Source organism: Protomyctophum parallelum (assembly GCF_964188405.1).
Source record: "Protomyctophum parallelum genome assembly, chromosome: 5".
Classification (NCBI taxonomy): domain Eukaryota; kingdom Metazoa; phylum Chordata; class Actinopteri; order Myctophiformes; family Myctophidae; genus Protomyctophum; species Protomyctophum parallelum.
In genome coordinates, this window is record NC_139702.1 from 5,266,640 (window position 1) to 5,286,764 (window position 20,125).

Sequence of the window (20,125 nt, forward strand, 5' to 3'; positions counted from 1 at the left end):
GTCTCACTATCTTCCTGGACTACAATTCCCATAATTATTTGGTGCACTGCTCCTCCTTGTGAATAGGTGGAGGAGGGCTGTCTTACTGAGACAACATGTAGTCCAGGAAGGAAGTGAGCCCAGTGTCCATGACATCAGAGACACCGGGCTCACTGCTACAATCTAAAATATCTAAAACCACATATTACACACATAGGAAAAGTGATCTAAAGCTTCTAAACGTCATTAACATATATTTTTTTGCAAAAAGGGTGAAGTGTCCCTTTAACATTGAGCGCTCGGTTGCACTTCCACATTTGCCAACCAAAATTAGCTTGGCAAATGCGGAAGTAGACGGTTCTTCCGGGTGCTTCAAAATGCCACTGAGCAACTTCCACTGAAAATTATAGCGGGGGGCGGGGCTAACGCTCCGGGTCAGTCTCTATCCTTTTATTACTCTATGGTGGAAAGTACAAAAGCTTTCCTTTTTATTATGCTAAAAAAGAAAAGGAGTGATAATAGCTGATCTACAAGCTGCGTTGTGAGCTTGTACATCTTCACTGTATCTTCACTGCTTTTGTGCGACACTCCTGTGTGATTAAGTAGGGTGTTAATTTATGGGGGAGGGAAAAAAAAGAGAAAAAGATAAATAATAATGTTTAAATATGGAGATACGAGGTTTCAGACATGACAGCAAGGTATGCTGTACGCATCTGTGGTGACAGCTGCTACTATAGCAACGGTCCCTTCACTTTGTGTATTGTTATGGGAGCTATTCTGGGATAGATCTCACGGGAGCTCACAGTGTATTAGGCTTAGATGTAGGCAGTGGTAAACAGTATCAAAGTACATTTACTTGAGTACTGAACTGAAGTATCTCTACTTTACTTGAGTGTTTTTCGTCTTCTTTAAACTCCAATACATTTCAAAGAAAAAAATTGGACTCCACTGCATTTCTAGGAAGTACAAAACTAATGAAAATCCCTTTTTTAAAGGCATGCACATTTTCAATACCTCTGACTGAGCAACTTTCACTTGTAGTGGAGCAATATTTGACCAGGAGTTTCTATGCTTTGACTCTCAAGTACTGTGGTTGAGTACTTTGTCCATCACCGAGTATAGATGGAAATCATTCTCTATTGAAATAAATACTTGGACCCTAGAAATACCAATTACTGTTTTGCCACTTAATATTGTTCCTGTCTCTTGAGAGATTTCTGAGTCAGATTCTCAAGGGAGGCAACTCCGAGAGGACAACTGTGATTTCAGTGCAACGTACTACAACACTGCAGAGCAAGCAGCTAGCTAGCTAGCTAGCACAACGACACAGCTATACCACAAACTTGTTTGCTATAGAACTACTATGAACTATGAAGGTACATTCATTTGAGAAAATACGAGTACAAAACGTGTCGCAAAATATAGGGCTGGCCGATTCACCGATAATATAGAAACCGTCATTTAGAACCAATAACCGACTTAACGTTGCTCGTCTAGCTTAATTGTTCATAAGTCATAATGGCCCAGCCCTATGTTGCGATTATACTTCATATACTCAAGAACCTGTACCCAATCATATAACAATAGTCTTAATTTCCTGCCAGCAATTCCTCTGACTGACACAAATCCATCACTCCATCATGGTGGTCTGGTTCCATTAGGGTGTATCGTTCCGTTTGTTCCTTTCCATTCATTGCACTGTTGGGCTCAACAACAGAGAGACACGTTTCAACACACCAGTGGTGGAATACATGTAACTAGGTACATTTACTTTCAAGCACGTTTACTCGACTTGAGTACTTCCATGTTTCAATACTTTATACTTCTATAGTCATCAGAAGTAGAAGTGTACTTTAACTCCACTACAATCATTTGAAAACTTTAGCCACAGCTGTATTTTGTAGATGTAGATGGTTACAGAATATACTTTAACCAATTATAGTATAAAAACCTTATTTTATACTTCAATAACAGGAGATCTACAAGCTCACAATGAGCTTGCAGCTCTGATATTTGTGGCAAACGTTTGATTTTTTTTTTTGAAAGATTCTAGAACTTTTACTTTGGTATACTTTAAGCATATATTTTCATGCCAATACTTTTGCACTTTTACTCAAGTGATATTTTGAATACAGGCCTTTTACGTGTGTATAAATGTATATATTTAGGAGTTGCTACTTTTAAGTAAAGTACTTCTTCCAGCACTGGTTGCAACAGACTGAGATGTGTACAGGAAGCATCACCTCTGGCGTGGGTGTGTTTTTGACAACTTCAACCAGAAATATGCCTCCGTTTTGACAGCACATTTTGGGAGCACAAACCACTCTCTGCCACTCAATGAACAGCTATTATCCAGACAAAGAGCACAAAAATACCGTATTTAGCCCCAGTGCAAACCAGGGGAAAGTCCTCTCAATCTCAAGAATGACTCACAAAATAAAATAATTATGAGGTGAATGCACTCTTTTTTTTTCCTCCCAACTTTTTAAGTCTCAAAATGTTTTTCCAGAAATCCTGGGGGTTTAGGGAGGGAGGGAGCACTTTGTGAGAAGAAAGAAAAAGTTCTCTTAAAAAAAAAAAAAAAAAAAAAAGGAAAAGAAAAAAACATCCCAAAGCACGTCTGAAATTAAATAGACCATCCTCTAGTCAAAATGGCACAGACTCGAGAACAAGTCGTGCAAGACAGCCCACGAAAGACGATTCTGTGATAAAATGCCAAAAAAAAAAAAAAACACACACACACACACACACAAAAACAAAATAAGTACCATAACTCACATTCCCTGAATTTAGGAGTTTTTTTCTCACTTGTGACTCGTGTGGACTTTCTTTTAATTCTTTAAAGGGACGCCTGCTTGTCCTGCATGGTCCTTTCCCCTTTTCATGTGCTGCGGTAGGTTTTGATAATGTCTTTGATCTGTCGCCTGCAGATGGGACAGCAGGCGTTGGCCATCTTCTTCAGCTTGAGGCCACAGGTGTAGCACAGACACATGTGTCCGCAGGCGTAGATGACCGTGTCCACCGCGTTCTCGTAGCAGATGGAGCACTCGTCCGGCCACGCCCCGCGACCTGATGGGAATGTGGGCGACTTGGGGAGGCTGACGGGGGAGCTGGGGGTCGTTCCTGCAGTGACCAAAAGATGATTTAAAAAAAAAGAAAAAAGTGGTGGGACAAAGACACAGAGGGCTGTATTTTGCGTGTCTTAAGTACCAGGTCTTATTCCCTAACTTGAGTAAACTAAAGACCTGGAGGCGTGATCAATGCTCTTTGGCCACTCAGAATAGCCAAATGGCATTGATCACGCCTCCAGGTCTTTAGTTTACTCAAGTTAGGGAATAAGACCTGGTACTTAAGACACGCAAAATACAGCCCAGAAAGTTCAAGCCCCAACATCCTAATATAAATGCGCCACATCTCTGTGTGTGTACTGTACTGAAATCCACATAACAGCCTCTGCCCAGGTTCTGGACATCTCCATATATGGAGCTGGCCGGTTCTGACATCACAATGATGTTCTGACGTTCTGCATAGACTCCATATTTGGGCATGCCTGACAAATAACTCCATAATATGGGCATACAAGGGACACAGACATAATAACTGGGTGGGGCATGCATTTCCAACTTGTGCCATTCCAAGTTAACCTGACGCTGCCAGATCCAAGAAGCTTGCTACACAAATTTGTTTCACAGCTTATTGGGATCTGGGATCGCGGAAGCAAATTCGATGACGGGGCTGTTCCTTTTTTTCAAGATACTTGGTAGATGATTGGATGGGACCGTCTGTCTATCACCGTGTGGGCGTGCAAACACAACCAATCATATTGACGTGTCTATATAGCTTCACATCCGGTTTCGCACATATCCCGCCCTTAGCTCACGCTGATTGGTTCGGTACGGAACGGATTTGTGTCAGCTCAACTCCCTGAGAGATCCCAGATGAGTGCTGTGTTGGGGAACATGGTTAACCCAATACCGCCCCCATCTGGCAGCGTCAGGTTAGTTCCAAGTAGGCCAGTGCCCAACGGGCACCGCTCTAGTGACTTAAATCATCACTGCCGCTAGAGGGCGTTGTTATTGTTTCTATTGAAAAGAACCAGAGAGAAATCAGCCGGGGCGGTTTGTTTTACTCATATGGATGTGAAGCAGCATCAGCTGACCGTGTATCAAAAGCAGAGGCGCATGCATGGATTATACTCCCCCCCAGCAGCACATGGAACCGTGCAGTGTTCCAGTGATTATACTCCCCAGCAGCACATGGAACCGTGCAGTGTTCCAGTGATTATACTCCCCCTAGCAGCACATGGAACCGTGCAGTGTTCCAGTGATTATACTCCCCCCAGCAGCACATGGAACCGTGCAGTGTTCCAGTGATTATACTCCCCCTAGCAGCAACCAGTGATTATACTCCCCCCAGCAGCACATGGAACCGTGCAGTGTTCCAGTGATTATACTCCCCCCAGCAGCACATGGAACCGTGCAGTGTTCCAGTGATTATACTCCCCCCAGCAGCACATGGAACCGTGCAGTGTTCCAGTGATTATACTCCCCCCAGCAGCACATGGAACCGTGCAGTGTTCCAGTGATTATACTCCCCCTAGCAGCACATGGAACCGTGCAGTGTTCCAGTGATTATACTCCCCCCAGCAGCACATGGAACCGTGCAGTGTTCCAGTGATTATACTCCCCCTAGCAGCAACCAGTGATTATACTCCCCCCAGCAGCACATGGAACCGTGCAGTGTTCCAGTGATTATACTCCCCCCAGCAGCACATGGAACCGTGCAGTGTCCCAGTGTACAACCGCAACGATAAATCTATAAATGTGGGAGGTCACATTGGACGCCGAGTACGTAACATTAGGGTGGGATTAGTAATCAGAGCGGCATGGAGGGGCTTTGGGGAGTGCACACAGAGACGAGAGCATCTGTTTTGGCATCCTCTCCTCTCCAGTCCCCATGGAGAGGCAAGAGTTGTTCTCATAAACACCGTCGTCGGGACAATTTGCACTGACACACTGACGCACATCTGGTTCCACAGGCCTAATCCATCATTGTCAAAAACAGGAATATACAAAAGACACAAACTGGATTATTATACATAAATACGATAAACATCGCACTGGCATGAAACAGAGGTTTTTCCTCTTCCGTCTGAGAGTATTCACCCACCACGCTCTTGTGCCTGTTGCTTGTGGATGTAAACAAAAAGGACACCATCTAATTGTGCTAGTTTGTATTGTAAACAGATTTATCATGTCTCAGACTCAGACTAATGAACACAAGCAGGTACAGCAGGTATTGGTCAATAGGGGAGTTTGTACTGTAACCACGGAGTGCATGCCTTTCATCCGACGGAGCATTGGTCCGAACGACAACCTACCTCCTCCCTCACCCTAACCCTAACCTCCCCCGGGGCAGACACCTAAACCTAACCGCAACCCTCTCCCGACCCGCAGAGCATTGCTCCTTCGGAGCAATGCTCTGTCGGATGATAGTACGCCTCCCGTAACCACGGATATGTTTGTCGTGTGGAAAATAGTGGAAAATCTATTTTCGTGATGCGTTGTGTAGCTGTGTAGCTCGGTTATTGTCACAGAATGTTCATCTATTTTCGCAGAATGTTCACCCATCATGACCATGTCCAGAATTGCTGCAAAAGTAAACAGCAGGGAATTGTGGGAGAGAGAAGTGAGTGTTTTTTTGTGGTTGTATATCTGCACGTCTTCTGCAGTACGGCATATACAGTAGATATTGATAGATATAGTAGATATTGATTTATTTAGTTTTTTTCATAAATTAAAGCCCTACTTGATACCACAGCGTCACATCAAAAGTAGAACAACCACAAGCTCGAAAGCTTGTAGATCTGCTACTTTTGCTATTTTAGAATTTTCATCCTGAAAAGTAAAAGCTAGACATATTTGGGACACAGAGACGACGACACACTGCTTGGAGCAGAAGTGCACTTAAACCTAAACTTGAATTTCAACTTGGAAATGAACAGAACCCCTAAGTTATTGTATAGCAAAAGAGTGAACAGCACAGCTGTCTAGCTTCAGCCCCTGGAGCTTTTATGTGAATGTGATTTCCCAATCTCATGGTTTGGTGAATGTCAAATGAAGACAGTAAAATGCAACGCACACATGCACGCCATCCTGGAAAGCTTGTTTATTTTCAATAAAAGAGTAAAGAACTTTGCCAACACAACCGGGTACCTCTGGAAATGAATCACTCCTCTGCAACAAATAGATTCCTACCCTCTGATGTGTTGATGTCATAATTATAAACAAACATTTCATTTCTATTGCTAGTTTTTGATCATGATGGATTACATACTCTGAAGCCAGAAATGAGTTCATGTAATTCTTTGTTGTTTTGAGTTAGTGTTAGACAACATAAGGCCTGTGAATAAAGATAGGGGTTGCCAAAGCCTCAGAACACTAGAGGGAGCAACTATGATCTGATACAGTACCACCCAAATTTAGAACAAACATTGGAAAATCTGCAGATTCGCAGATTTTTCCAAACAGACGGTGGAATGATTGATTGTGCATGCGTGCGTGCGTGCGTGCGTGCGTGCGTGGGTGCTTGCGTGCGTGCGTGTGTGGAAGGTCATGTACACACCTCCCGCTGTGCTGGTGTGCGCGGCGGAGCGCGGCTCTCCGTTCAGAAGGGGCTCGGAGCTGCCGCTGCCCAGGGCACTGGTGGTGGGATGTGGGGGGGAGGAGGAGGAGGAGGGGGAGGGGGAGCCGGGGATGGAGCGGGCCCCAAGGTGAGTGGAACCTATGGAGAGAGAGAGAGAGAGAGAGAGAGAGAGAGAGAGAGAGAGAGAGAGAGAGAGAGAGAGAGAGAGAGAGAGGGAGGAGGAGGGAGAAAATCAATGCAGTGTCCTGTTTGAGGTTATTATTTGGTGTGAAGGCCCCCTGGATTTGGCCACGGTTCCCCCATCTGAAAACATATTGACCAGCCAAGGTATAAAATATGGATACAGTGCAGGTTAAAATGATTGTGATGCTGTAACAACAAAATTACCTGGGGACCAAACCATGGAACCCCAGAAGATAGCTTAACAACGCCTTCCATTGCAACATTGTGAGCTGAATTTGGATCATCGATTACGTTCATATGGTTGCACCACCCTATAGACTGCACGGGGGGGGGGGAAAGCCAGCGTGCAATCCCAAACATTTCACACCATTCTTATCGTGAGACAGATGCTTTGTACCAGAACGCCAGGGCGTGACTTATCGAGGAAGGCTTTTCTTTTACTTTTCTTCAGTGGCATGTTAAGGATTGCTGTTGTCAGCTGGCGTTAGAAGAATGTGAAACACGAGTCATCTGTTGAGGGTACGGCCTGCAATCATCACCATCACGGCTGAGCGCTGACATTATGCTGACAGCTCAGTGCATTGACAGATGTCCCCGTGATGTGGCTGCTTAGCCCCAGCATCTGCACAGGGGGCAATCTGATCAATGTGATTCATGTCTGACGCTGGATGTCAGCCATCAGTCAGTTAGCCTGTTTGGATTATGTAACGTGACAGTGGGGCTTTTTGAGGCATTTCTTTGGAATGCCACCCAGAGTAATAGTATTACAATGCAGACTCTTCTTTTAGCTTGTTTTTCCCCTCCCTTTTCTCTTTACCAGTATGCCGCTGCTACATTGTTTGAAGAAAGCCGAACAAATCACAATACGCAAGGTGTGACAATAAAGAACAACCTCGAACCATTAACCTCGAACCATTAACCATGAACCATTAAGCTCCAATCCTTGTAGATGTTTTGTCGATGTGTCAAACAGACCATGTTGATTGACTGATGATGTTTGAGATTTTTAAGTGGGCCCTCTTCCAGAAAAGGTTGATAACCACTAGTGTAGCAGGAAATACTAGTGGACCCAGTATACATATTTTATCTGCTGTTTTTACCCTAGTTGTGGTATGAAGTTTTATGGCGACCAGGCAAACAGACTGAACCCATTTCTCACAAAAGCGACGCAAGTGAAAAGTGGCAGCAGAAAGCGGGAGAGCGGCGATGTCTCGGAGCATAGTTTGAGGTGAAAGATTATCGTCCTCCATCTCAGCCATAGAATGAAATCCAATACTGTTAGAGTAGTACTCCCACCTTGAGTAGAAGTCTGCTGCAGGCCTTTTGTGTGTATTTTAAACTTGCTTTATTGTATTGTATTTTTCTGTTTTGTTAGGCGACCTTGAGTGACCTGAAAGGCGCCATATAAATAAAATGTATTATTATTATTATTAGAGGGGGTGGATTTGACAAACAACTAGGCAAGTCACACACCGCACTTATTTGGCAAAATGTGGAATGGATATATTATAGTACTATACAGGTTGGCACTGGAAAAACGGCGAATGTGTTGAAAAATGCTAAAAATACCGGAGGGAGAACTTTGAAAGCGATGCTCATACACACTCTTAGTTAAATGGTAAATGGTGCATTTATATAGCGCCTTTATCCAAGGCGCTTTACATAGATTGTGCATCACATTCACCCATTCACACACCGATGGCGGCGGAAGCCATGCAAGGCACCAACCAGCACATCGGGAGCTCAGTGTCTTTGCCCAAGGACACTTCGACATGTAGACAGGAGGAGCCGGGATTCGAACCGCCGACCCATGGATCATTGGACGAGCTGCTCTACCTCCTGAGCCACAGTCGCCCCATGATGGAATGTGGGCATATGGCATATGGAGGCAACATTAGTCTATGTGCCATATGCTGATTGGCATCCAGAGAATGTCTGGGCTCTCTGGTGCGTAGGCTATAGTATACACTACCTGATGACTAATGACTGTTACATCATTACATACAGTATGGTGCCTTTGGTCTTTCCAATTAGCGGGCGCCATACGGTTCAGTGACAATGTGTATTTATATCGTCGTTACTATCGGGCAGAAACCTCTTAACTCCCTATTCTAACTTGTGTTTTTTCATAAATGCATAAATTGCATCAAAAGTGGCAGATCTGCCATAAGCTCTAAACGTGGTGCAAATTCCCATAGACTCGTGTCAACTGTGTTAACCCATTCTGACCTGAGATCAGATTCATACGAGGTTTCCGCCGGACACACGCTGGTCTGATGAACCCATTCTGACCTGAGATTAGATTCTAGAAATGTCAGTCGCTCTTCGATTTTTCAAAAAATAGCAGACCTACAAGCTCAATCTAATCAATCTTCATTGTCACATGGTGAAAGTCTTGGTTGTGCAGGCTCATCATTGCAGTTAAAAAATAGAGAGAGAAGAGCATAATGTGCGTATAGTACATACAGTATGAGTAATCTACATGATACAATGTGAGCGCATAATGGACTCATATGGATATGAAGCATCAACTGATGGTGAGAAAACGCTAATGTTATTAGAACAGACTGCAACAGACTGTATCAAATATATGAGTGACTGACTATTTATTGTAAACGATACAGAGCCACCTCACTGACAATATCGCCGGGACAATTTCTTTATTTTTGGACCACAGTTCTTATAAGAAACGATTCTAAGATGAACCAATGTTATTCTCAAAAGAAGAATTCACTTCCGTGACTTCAGGGGATGAACGAGTGACGTCAAGACTTCAGCACTCTGGCTGTGACCTTCCCCCCCCCCCCCCCCCCCCCCCGTGGTGAAATAAATGGCTTCCAAAAGAAAATAGACTATCTACATGCACATGCGTGTTACTTTGTAACAGTTTATAAGGCAGTGCACGGATCTCTAATTTCAGATATTAAAAAAAAAGTATCATTTTGTAATTTGTTTGTTTGTTCCATGTTACTTTCCTTTCCACTGGCCCCTGTGTGTGGCGCCCACTCTGAAAAGCCCACATTGACACAATGCATCAATGCTTTCTTTATAGGGTTCCCCTTTTTTTCCACTGGGTTATTCCAGGCCAGTCACCCTGAGCGTGACCGCTGGGTGTCCCTCCCTCATTCCATCCACCAGTGTGTTAATCCCCATGGTGGGTGTGTGTGTGTGTGTGTGTGGGTGGGTGGGAGGGCTCCTCCCCGCCCAGCCATCCATCCAGGGCAGCTGAGCCAGGATCTGTGGTGCTGCCCAGCCCTGATCCCGCTGTTCAGCGGCAGATTAAGTGGACCTATGAACAGCTGTCTTTCTCTTTAGCTCTCTGGATCCATCCCTCCCTCCCTCGACCCCCCCTCACCTTTCTATCCAGCAGAAAGACTCCGAATGTAACCCCCGGGCTCCTGCTCTATACTGCTGTATTTACATTTACATACATTTGTATTCTGTTTAATAATAGCCTAGTAAAGCCTACTATATGCCCTTCAGGGAAGCAGATGCACACCCAGACACAGAGATTTGGGTGCATTCTCCACAGACCCCACGGACAATATGCTGTTTCCCGGTTCTGCACAATTAATGGCCCGGTCTGACGGAACTCTGTTTTGGGGCACCGACCGGACCCCCTGAATCTTTTGAGGGATTAAAACAAAGAAACAATGTATGTGCATGTGTGATTTTCAATTAGAGAACTGTAACTAAACAGCATATTTTGGCACTCACTCAAAACAACAACAAAAAAGCTCATCTTTGTATCTGTGTGTTCGTGTTGTTGTAGCTACGTACATGTCAATGAAACGCTGGAGCAATTTAACCCATTCTGACCTGAGATCAGATTCATACGAGGTTTCCGCCGGACACACACTGGTCTGATTAACCCATTCTGACCTGAGATCAGATTAAAAAAATGTCAGTCGCTCTTCGATTTTTCAAAAATAGCAGACCTACAAGCTCGTATCGCGCCACTCGGTGGCGCGATATGAGCTTGTAGATCTGCTATTTTTCAATAGCTAAAGCATAACATGATGCCGACACCAAAATGGGTGCCCGGTCAGAATGGGTTTCAAACAGATACAGGAAGTGCTGAGAAAGGCAGTAACTTTTAACAGGGCGAATATGGGAGCAGTTTCATATTACACTATACGACTTACACCGGGGCTCCACCGGGTGCGTTGCGTCTCCGTCGTGTGTGCGCAAAAAAACAAACCGGGGGAATTTTAATGCAGTCACGCAAGGCAACGCAACGCGGGCAGTGGAGCCACCCTTCATCGATTAAAAAGGGAACATTCCCTGACGGTGACGGAGACGCGACGCTGACTCGCCCGGTGGAGTCCCGGTGTTATGCTCATCTGACAAAGGGAATTAGAAATAAAGGCCTGAAGGTGTGGAGAGTTAGTATTTGGCATCCCTCCTGAAGTCACCCCTGGTCTAGGGTTTGGACTCCACCGTGGGGCATCTATACGAACTAGGGCTGTCCCCGACTAAGGATTTGTATAGTCGACTGATAGATGAATAGATTTGCTGTTAGTCGACTAATAGTCGACTAAGCAAAAAATGCCCAATTTTTTTTTATATAAAAATACAATATTTACAAAAATATACAAAAATATTGCATTATTCCACTAGGTCTGTGGGGGACATAAACACATTTGAACATTCTGACTGTTCAAATATTTTTTTTTTAACAACTGAGAGGCTTGTCATTAGCCAGATTGAGCACAGCAGGTGAGATTGAGATTCTGGAGTCTATCAGGCCAGCACACTGTGCGATTCAAGTCACAGGCAGTGGCACATTGCCACACAGGCAGACACACTCCACATGCACATTGGAGATTTGAACAGTCAGAATGTTCAAATGTGTTTATGTCCCCCACAGACCTAGTGGAATAATACAATATTTTTGTAAATATTGTATTTTTATATACAATTTTTTTGCTCAGTCGACTAAGAGGTGGTCAGTCGACTGAGACCCGTTCCGATCGATTAGTCGACTATTCGACTAATCGAGGTCAGCCCTAATACGAACACAACTTTATCCCTGCACATATTCCTACAGGCTGGCGTGGCGCCTGTCAGTGGGGAACACTTAGGCCCGGCCCGTCCTACAGGCCGACGAAGCAGCCGCGAAAAATCCTGCTTGGGGGCGCCAGATTTCTCAGGACCGGCCCTGGGAACACTGAACGGGGAGGAGTAGGACGGAGGTAGGCGCTACGGTCCTCCCGGTGGGGGCTCCTCACTGGCAGGTGAGCCATCAGGATACACTGTATAGGAGCGCCGACACAGACATGTGCGAGGAGGAATTCTGAATTTATAATTATAAAGATGAAAAAGGGAAGAAATAAAGGCCTATACCACTCACACAAGGCCGTGTCAAATAAATGCTTTGTTGATACCAACTGTTATAAGTAAATAAAGACCCAGTCATTATTTGAGGAAATGTCTGTACGACCATCAGATCCTTTTTTAAATATTTGTTTTAATTGTTTGTTTCATTGCGGAAAATCTCCTTGGGGCCCGTTTCCACACTGAACCAGTGATTGAAGCATAGACAGTGGTGGAAAAACAGAGAGTGAGAAAGTCCTCGCATGTATATATACTGTACTGTACTGTAGGTTAGATGAACGATTCCTTGATTGAAACGCTATCCTCAAATACAAGAAGACCTGACTGCTTGGGTGGTCTAGACTGAAGCCGTCCTTTATTTATGATGCGGTGCCATGAAAACTGTGCCCTTTGGCTGATTCTCCCTCTGACTCATGCAGGTCGGTAAAGAGTGAAGGCAGGCTGCAGGTTAAGGTCAGACCTCACGTGACTGTAATATCAAATTAATGTTAATAGTCTGTGACTGGTTTCCTGGTTTAGGCAGGTTCACGACGGTGTAACCTAACATTCTGTTATTTAACCCAACTATGAATTGTCATGATGTGACATGCATTATAATTTAGATAAGCCTTTTATTGTATGCAACCCTGAATTTATTAACCACATTCATAGTGGCATCCCTATTTTGGGAACGTCATTATAGGCACATTTTCAAACGCTTTTCGCTTTTCTCCCCCCAAACAAATAGTGGAAATAGTTGAGAGCTTTTAGAGCCACTAGTTTAGCCATTTTATAAATCCTCTGCACGGGATGAAGCCTGATTGAGACCCCCGTATGGCGGGTTCTGAGATTAAACTGTTGAAGAAGTGGATCGAAAAATAACTCTCTCATTATGAATTATGATAACCAGTGTAATTCAAAGAACCACACGATTAAGCTTACATACAAGACCGTTAAGGGATTACCAACTGTAAAAAAAGACATGCTTAAGCATTATTTTATACATGATCTACAAGCTACGAGCTTGTAGGTCTGCTATTTTTGAGAAATCGTGAAAATGTGGTGCAAATGTTTGAATATACATTCTTTCAGAGCAAACGTTTTTTAACTTCTGAGGGAGTCGCTGGAACAACATAATTATTTTCATGAGGGTCGGCCGCCAATTACATATACTTTTTGGGGTCCTTGACATGAAATATTGAGCACCATTGATATAGAAACATACTGTAGGTATATTTCAGAAAACTATCATGATTTAGAAGGGCCTAAATTACAATGAATAAACAAACAAGGACGCTCTCCCTTCATGGGCTCAGTATAGACAAGAAGATGACGTGTTGAATACGACTGTGGCTCAGGAGGTAGAGCAGGTCGTCCAATGATCCATGGGTCGGCGGTTCGAATCCCGGCTCCTCCTCCTGTCTACATGTCGAAGTGTCCTTGGGCAAGACACTGAACCCCAAATTGCTCCCGATGTGCTGGTTGGTACCTTGCATGGCTTCCGCCGCAATCGGTGTATGAATGTGTGAATGTAATGCACAATCTATGTAAAGCGCCTTGGATAAAGGCGCTATATAAATGCACCATTTACCATTTACCAATATGTGAGTGCTACGTCACCCTTGTGCGTTTAGCACCACAGACAGCAGTGTGTCTACAGTACGGGATGTGAGGTTGAGGTATATGTGTAGGGCTGTAGGCCATACGGTGCTGCGTTGCTACTTGCCTAGAGGGTCATGACTCTTTAGTTAACGTACGTGCCATTGGAATGGGGAACCCGGTTTCGCCTCCCGGCCGAGGCTACATTGGTGGCAGCGGTGTGTTTGGGTAACCTCTACAAGTATGTTCCCGGAACGGCACAGACCTTAAAGGAGAATTCCATACTAAAAGGCTTTCTTACCTTTCTTTGTAGTTGTTACGTCACCACCAAAGAGGTCCAGGTGTTATTTTGTGCAAAAGCTCCTTATTGGCTATTTCCCCTACCATAAGCCCTCAATGAATTGCATTGCATTGAATGGGATGTGTGGGGTGTTGTGCTAATTCACTTATTTCCATCGAAATAAGTAGTAAACTGTGCCGCTTGGGTTATTATTTACATTATGAAGAGAGGATATATACAAAAGAATTATAATTTTGAGCGATGGAAATAAGCGAATTAGCACAACACCCCATACATCCCATTCAATTCAATGCAATTCATTTAGGGCTTATGGTAGGGGAAATAGCCAATAAGGAGCTTTTGCACAAAATAACACCTGGACCTCTTTGATGGGGACGTAACAACTACAAAGAAAGGTAAGAAAGCCTTTTAGTATGGAATTCTCCTTTAACCTGAGCCCAAACAGTCTCCCTCCCTGGGGGCAGAGGTCCCCCCCAGTCAGTCGAGCCTGGCTCCTGGCTGGCGCGTGTGGACACGCTTCCAGTTGGGGGGGGGGGGGGGACGACTGTAGGCTATACGGTGCTGCGTTGCTACTTGCCTAGAGGGTCATGACTCTCTAGTCGACTGGTTAACGTACGTGCCATTGGAATGGGGATCCCGGGTTGGCCTCCCGGCCGAGGCTACAGATGTATGGGAAGTAAAACAGACGGAGACAAATATCCCGCCACTCAGAGCAGCACTCGGGTGCCTGGCCGTTTTCCACAGGGTGTGAACACCCTCCGACACTGTCAGCATCCTGCTATCATAAGAGAAGATGCACTGGTCCCAGCGTGGAGGTGTGAACACCCTCCGACACTGTCAGCATCCTGCTATCATAAGAGAAGATGCACTGGTCCCAGCGTGGAGGTGTGAACACCCTCCGACACTGTCAGCATCCTGCTATCATAAGAGAAGATGCACTGGTCCCAGCGTGGAGGTGTGAACACCCTCCGACACTGTCAGCATCCTGCTATCATAAGAGAAGATGCACTGGTCCCAGCGTGGAGGTGTGAACACCCTCCGACACCGTCAGCATCCTGCTATCATAAGAGAAGATGCACTGGTCCCAGCGTGGAGGTGTGAACACCCTCCGACACTGTCAGCATCCTGCTATCATAAGAGAAGATGCACAGGGCTACAGTTGTTCCCACACAGCGAGCCTGCAGGCTCCCTGGCAGATATTATGCAGCGCAGCATGATACCAAGGCCTAGCATATCGCTGTTGTCCAGCAGAATCCTCTTATCTCAATATTCTAACTTGTGCGTGTGTGTGTGTGGGCGTGAATTAACGCCCTGTAGATTACACCGACATAGTCTATCAGAACACCACAGAAACCTTTCTCAAACCTCTACATGTATTAAATAACTCACTATGCCGATTCATACTGAGGTGCCCAGACCAAACACACCACTGTTGTGTCAAGTTCACTTGACTGGCTGCAGCCTAAAGGCAAGAAGACAACTTCACTGGTACCAATTCATCTTTAAATGTGTGCACTTCAACTGCCCTCCATACCTGAAACAGTCACTGGTACGTATATACTGTACATCCCCATACCCACTTAGAAATACTCACCATCCCTACTTTGCTATTCCCAGAAGAATATTCTCTGAATCCGGACGCAGGTCATTCCATTACAAAGCTCCATTTGACTGGAACAACCTTCCCCTTTCTCTCAGATCTGTGACCTCTCCTGGCCTCGCTTCAGGACTTCTCTGTATTCACACCTCAAAACAACCTGTTCAACCTGTTCATGCTACTAACACTGCCCGTACTGCTGTTTACTTCTGACCCCTGTTTCAAGTCACTGTACTGTACTCTCAATATGCTTGTCCAGCTTGAGTTGGGGGGATGGGGGAGTGGGTGGGAGAGGATGAGCAAGCTAACTGTATCTGTACATGTCTGTATTGGCTATTGTGCACTGTCTATTTGTGTAACTGCACTGTACTGTATGTAATGTTTTTCCCTGTGTACGTGACCCCCTCTAAAATGAGATGCTGCATCTCAAGGGGCTATCCTATCCTTTCAATAGAATTCTAAATTCTAAAATATTCTGCTCATACTACAGCGACACAAAAAAGCATCAAATGTAGCAGATCCGCAAGCCCAAAAGCGACACGCTTTGAGCTTGTAGATTCTGCTACTTTTGAACCTGAATGCTGAAAAGTAACAGCTTTGGACATATGAGGTTTCCACACGACAGAGACGATATGATGCCCTTTATACCTCATTATAAACCTCAGCTGAGGCAGTCGAGTGATGCTCCCTACTGTGTGTTGTGCATATGCATACAGTACCTGTGCATGTGTGTGTGTGTGTGTGTGTGTGTGTGTGTGTGTGTGTGTGTGTGTGTGTGTGTGTGTGTGTGTGTGTAATAGTAGTCTTCGTAGCGGCAATAATAACCAATAAAACATGATAATATTGTTCATACTGTCATTGTATGCTTTGAGGTGCTTGAGGGTATGTGTGACTTGCATGCGTGTGTGCGTGCATGCGTGTATGTGTGTGTGTGTGTGTGTGTGTGTGGGTGTGTGTGTGTGTGTGTGCACATGCCTGTAGGGAAAGCATAAAGAAGAAGGGGGACTTCAAAATGTCAGATGCAGAGGTTATACGAACACAAGCGCGGAGCACCGAGACAAAACACAATATGAACCGGGTTAGGTAAAGTGCAACCAGGGGGGCAGTCAGCCAGATATTTCGTGAAGCCTCATTTGAAATCGGTAGTTCATATAATGGCCTGTTGTGGCGCTGGACTGGACCCAAAAAGCCCCATAGCTCCATAGAGGCCCATGTATTTTGGCCCAACTTCACCTAGACTGTATTACCTTAATAAACATGGTCATGAATACTTTCTGCTTCCAGTCACTAGTTTAAAGTCTCATTTCTAATGTCATAATATTCTTTTTGGAAAATTATGGTCCCATTAATTAAAAAAATTACCATAAAGAAAAAAAAACATCGCGTATGTTCTGAGGGGCGTGGCTACCGTTACAGTCTATGATCGGGATTCCCCTCCCACTCGAGTCAAAATAAAAACCAACGGAGAAGAAGGGGGGGAAGTCCCGCCTCGTTGTCTGGGCAGCCAATGGCCAGCTGGTCCAAAACGGAGCCAGCCAATGGCCAGCTGGTACCAAACGGACCTAGAAAGATGGCGACTTACAGTGCAGGAATAACAGGCTTCATTTTACGTCCATGTTAGACCCGGCGAACGCTTTGTCCATATTTTTTACAGTCTATGAGTGCAACGCTTCATCTATACCGTCCATTGTACAACGCTGTTGCAATGGAAAAAAATAGCCGATCTACAAGCTCACAGCGCGTCTTGGATGCGACACGTTGTGAACTTATAGATCGGCCATTTTTTGGAAGTACGAGTCGGGGCTGAACTTTTCGGAGAGAGGAGATGGGCGGAGGCATCGGGTGAGATCTGGTAAATGGTAAATGGTAAATGGTGCATTTATAAATAGCGCCTTTATCCAAGGCGCTTTACAGAGATTGTGCATTACATTCACCCATTCACACACACATTCATACACCGATGGCAGCGGAAACCATGCAAGGCACCAACTAGCACATCGGGAGCAATTAGGGGTTCAGTGTCTTGCTCAAGGACACTTCGACAGTAACTCTGGGGGAGCCCACAGGGTTCGAACTGGCAACCTTACGGTTACCATCCAGGCACTCTACCCCTGAGCCACCGCCCGCATCGGGCATGTGGCCTGCGAGGCGGCTCACTCAGGCGTGAACATGCTGACATTTTAAATGGGATCTATAATACATGGGGTGTCCTATTTCTGTGCCAACAAGACAGGAGGTCCCCCCTGCAACATCTCGCTCTATGAAACACCCCAACATTCCATCTACACTGCTGTGTATTTTGGCCCTGTTTTGCTATAATCAAAACTAACTAACGTATTCAGGGCATGCCAAGACACGTTTAAAAGAAAAGGCATAATCCTGCAGTGGAGGAAGCCGTCCTGTTATAACGTTATAGAAACCATTTATGTTTTTTGGCATGAAAAGCCGAGGATGGAATTGAAGGATAGGATGATGTACTATTTTTGCTTTTTATTTCCATTTGGTTCTATTTGGTACACTGACTACACTCAAGAGTTACAGACCTGTAATGGGTCCATTTGGTTCTATTTGGTACACTGACTACACTCAGGAGTTACAGACCTGTAATGGGTCCATTTGGTTCTATTTGGTACACTGACTACACTCAGGAGTTACAGACCTGTAATGGGTCCATTTGGAACTCCCTCAAGTAACCCTGAGCTCCCTGGATCACACCTTTGAGAGCCACTACTTTAAATGAACACATAACTAATATAGAGCATATTGTGGGCAGTAGCGATAGTTCAGCTCCTGCCACCGTTCAGTGCCATTGTATTTCGTTGTTAACCCATTCTGACCTGAGATCAGATTCATACGAGGTTTCCGACTGGACACACACTGGTCTGATGAACCCATTCTGACCTGAGATCAGATTCTAAAAATGTCAGTCCTTCTTCGATTTTTCAAAACTAGCAGACCTACAAGCTCGTATCGCGCCACTCGGTGGCGCGATATGAGCTTGTAGATCTGCTATTTTTAAATGATATGAGCTTGTAGATCTGCTATTTTTAAATAGCTAAAGCATAACATGATGCTGACACCAAAATGGGTGCCCGGTCAGAATGGGTTAAAGAAGGCCGCCTGCTCCTCCCCCAAAACATGTAATGGTGGAGCTCCTCCCCCAAAACATGTAATGGTGGAGCTCCTCCCCCAAAACATGTAATGGTGGAGCTCCTCCCCCAAAACATGTAATGGCGGAGCTCCTTGCGCTGATCCGATCAACGACTACCTAATATTTTAGACGTGAGGTCACCGGGAGTTGCTATTGAGCCGCTTAAAACATGGTCGCTTTGTTCATTGAGCGCGATTAGGGCTGTAATTCTGTAAAAAGGACTAGAAATGCCTCAGCCCCCACCTCTTTGTTTGACGATGCATTGAGGCTGAAGAGTAAGCCAATCGAGCCCGGAGCTGCCAATATATATATATATATATATATATATATATACTGTATACAGAGAGTTTTGTTTATCAATAAATAGTATAAATTCAGCCACCAGATGGCGGTGTTGGCAGCGAATTAGTTAAGTCTCAAAGTTAACCAGTGACAATTTTATAATTTAAATCTGGGCCCCCAGAGATATAAAATGAAATAAAAAGGTCAAATTCCTTGGGCTAATGTATAAAAGTTCTGCCGGGTGGAAACCTCATAATTATGTCCGTGTTGCAACACGTCTGGAGATCATGGATCTGCTACTTTTGATGCTTGTGTGACACTGTATACAGTTACAGTATGGGCCTTAATTCACAAAAAGAACAGAAAAAGTTCGAAATTCTGCTCGACCGAAATTATATCAAACAAAAGATTTGCACACGCACACGCACACGCGCACGCGCACGCGCACACGCACACGCACACGCACACGCACACGCACACACACACACACACACACACACACACACACACACACACACACACACACACACACACACACACGGGTCAATTTCAGGTGAAACAGAAACCGTTGAATTTAAGTTCTTTGGTCGGCGCACTCACAGTAATACATCAACAGTTACCAACTGCCAGCTAAGAGACACTTCCCTAATTCAAAACATTTGGAACCTTAAAGATGATTCACGCTCTGTCAGCGCTGCATGGGCGGGAATTCCTAGATCTGAGTAGAGTAGATAAGACTCCATCATGGCCCTTAGCACTTACCCTAAACCCTTAGATAGCATTTCTGTTGGATTATATAGCATTTGATACAGACTTATAGCATGTTATGTAGACAGCACTGTAATTGTATTGTATGTAGTCATAGCACGCCATAGTACACATATATAGCATAGTAGTAAAGATGTATAGTTTATATGTATAGTGTACGTATAGTTTCACTATATAAATATTCCACTGTTACTTTCTTAGCTTACGCATGTTTCATGATAAATGCTTTTTATGTGATGTATTCCCATGCTTTGTTCTTGCTTAAATGTAAGTCGCTCTGGATTAAGAGCGTCTGCTAAATGCC

The 20,125-nt window shown here is 44.6% G+C and overlaps 1 protein-coding gene across 1 annotated transcript in view; it reads right to left on the bottom strand.

The window, feature by feature from the left end:
* Positions 1 to 403: 403 nt before the first annotated feature.
* neurl1aa (neuralized E3 ubiquitin protein ligase 1Aa) overlaps positions 404 to 20,125 on the bottom strand; it is a gene marked incomplete at its 5' end in the record, with an annotated part of 102,233 nt that continues 82,511 nt past the window's right edge. The window contains 2 exon segments of the mRNA XM_083765612.1: positions 404 to 3,102; positions 6,604 to 6,762. Coding sequence (XP_083621738.1) covers positions 2,861 to 3,102; positions 6,604 to 6,762 — 401 coding nt within the window. The 3' untranslated portion in view covers positions 404 to 2,860.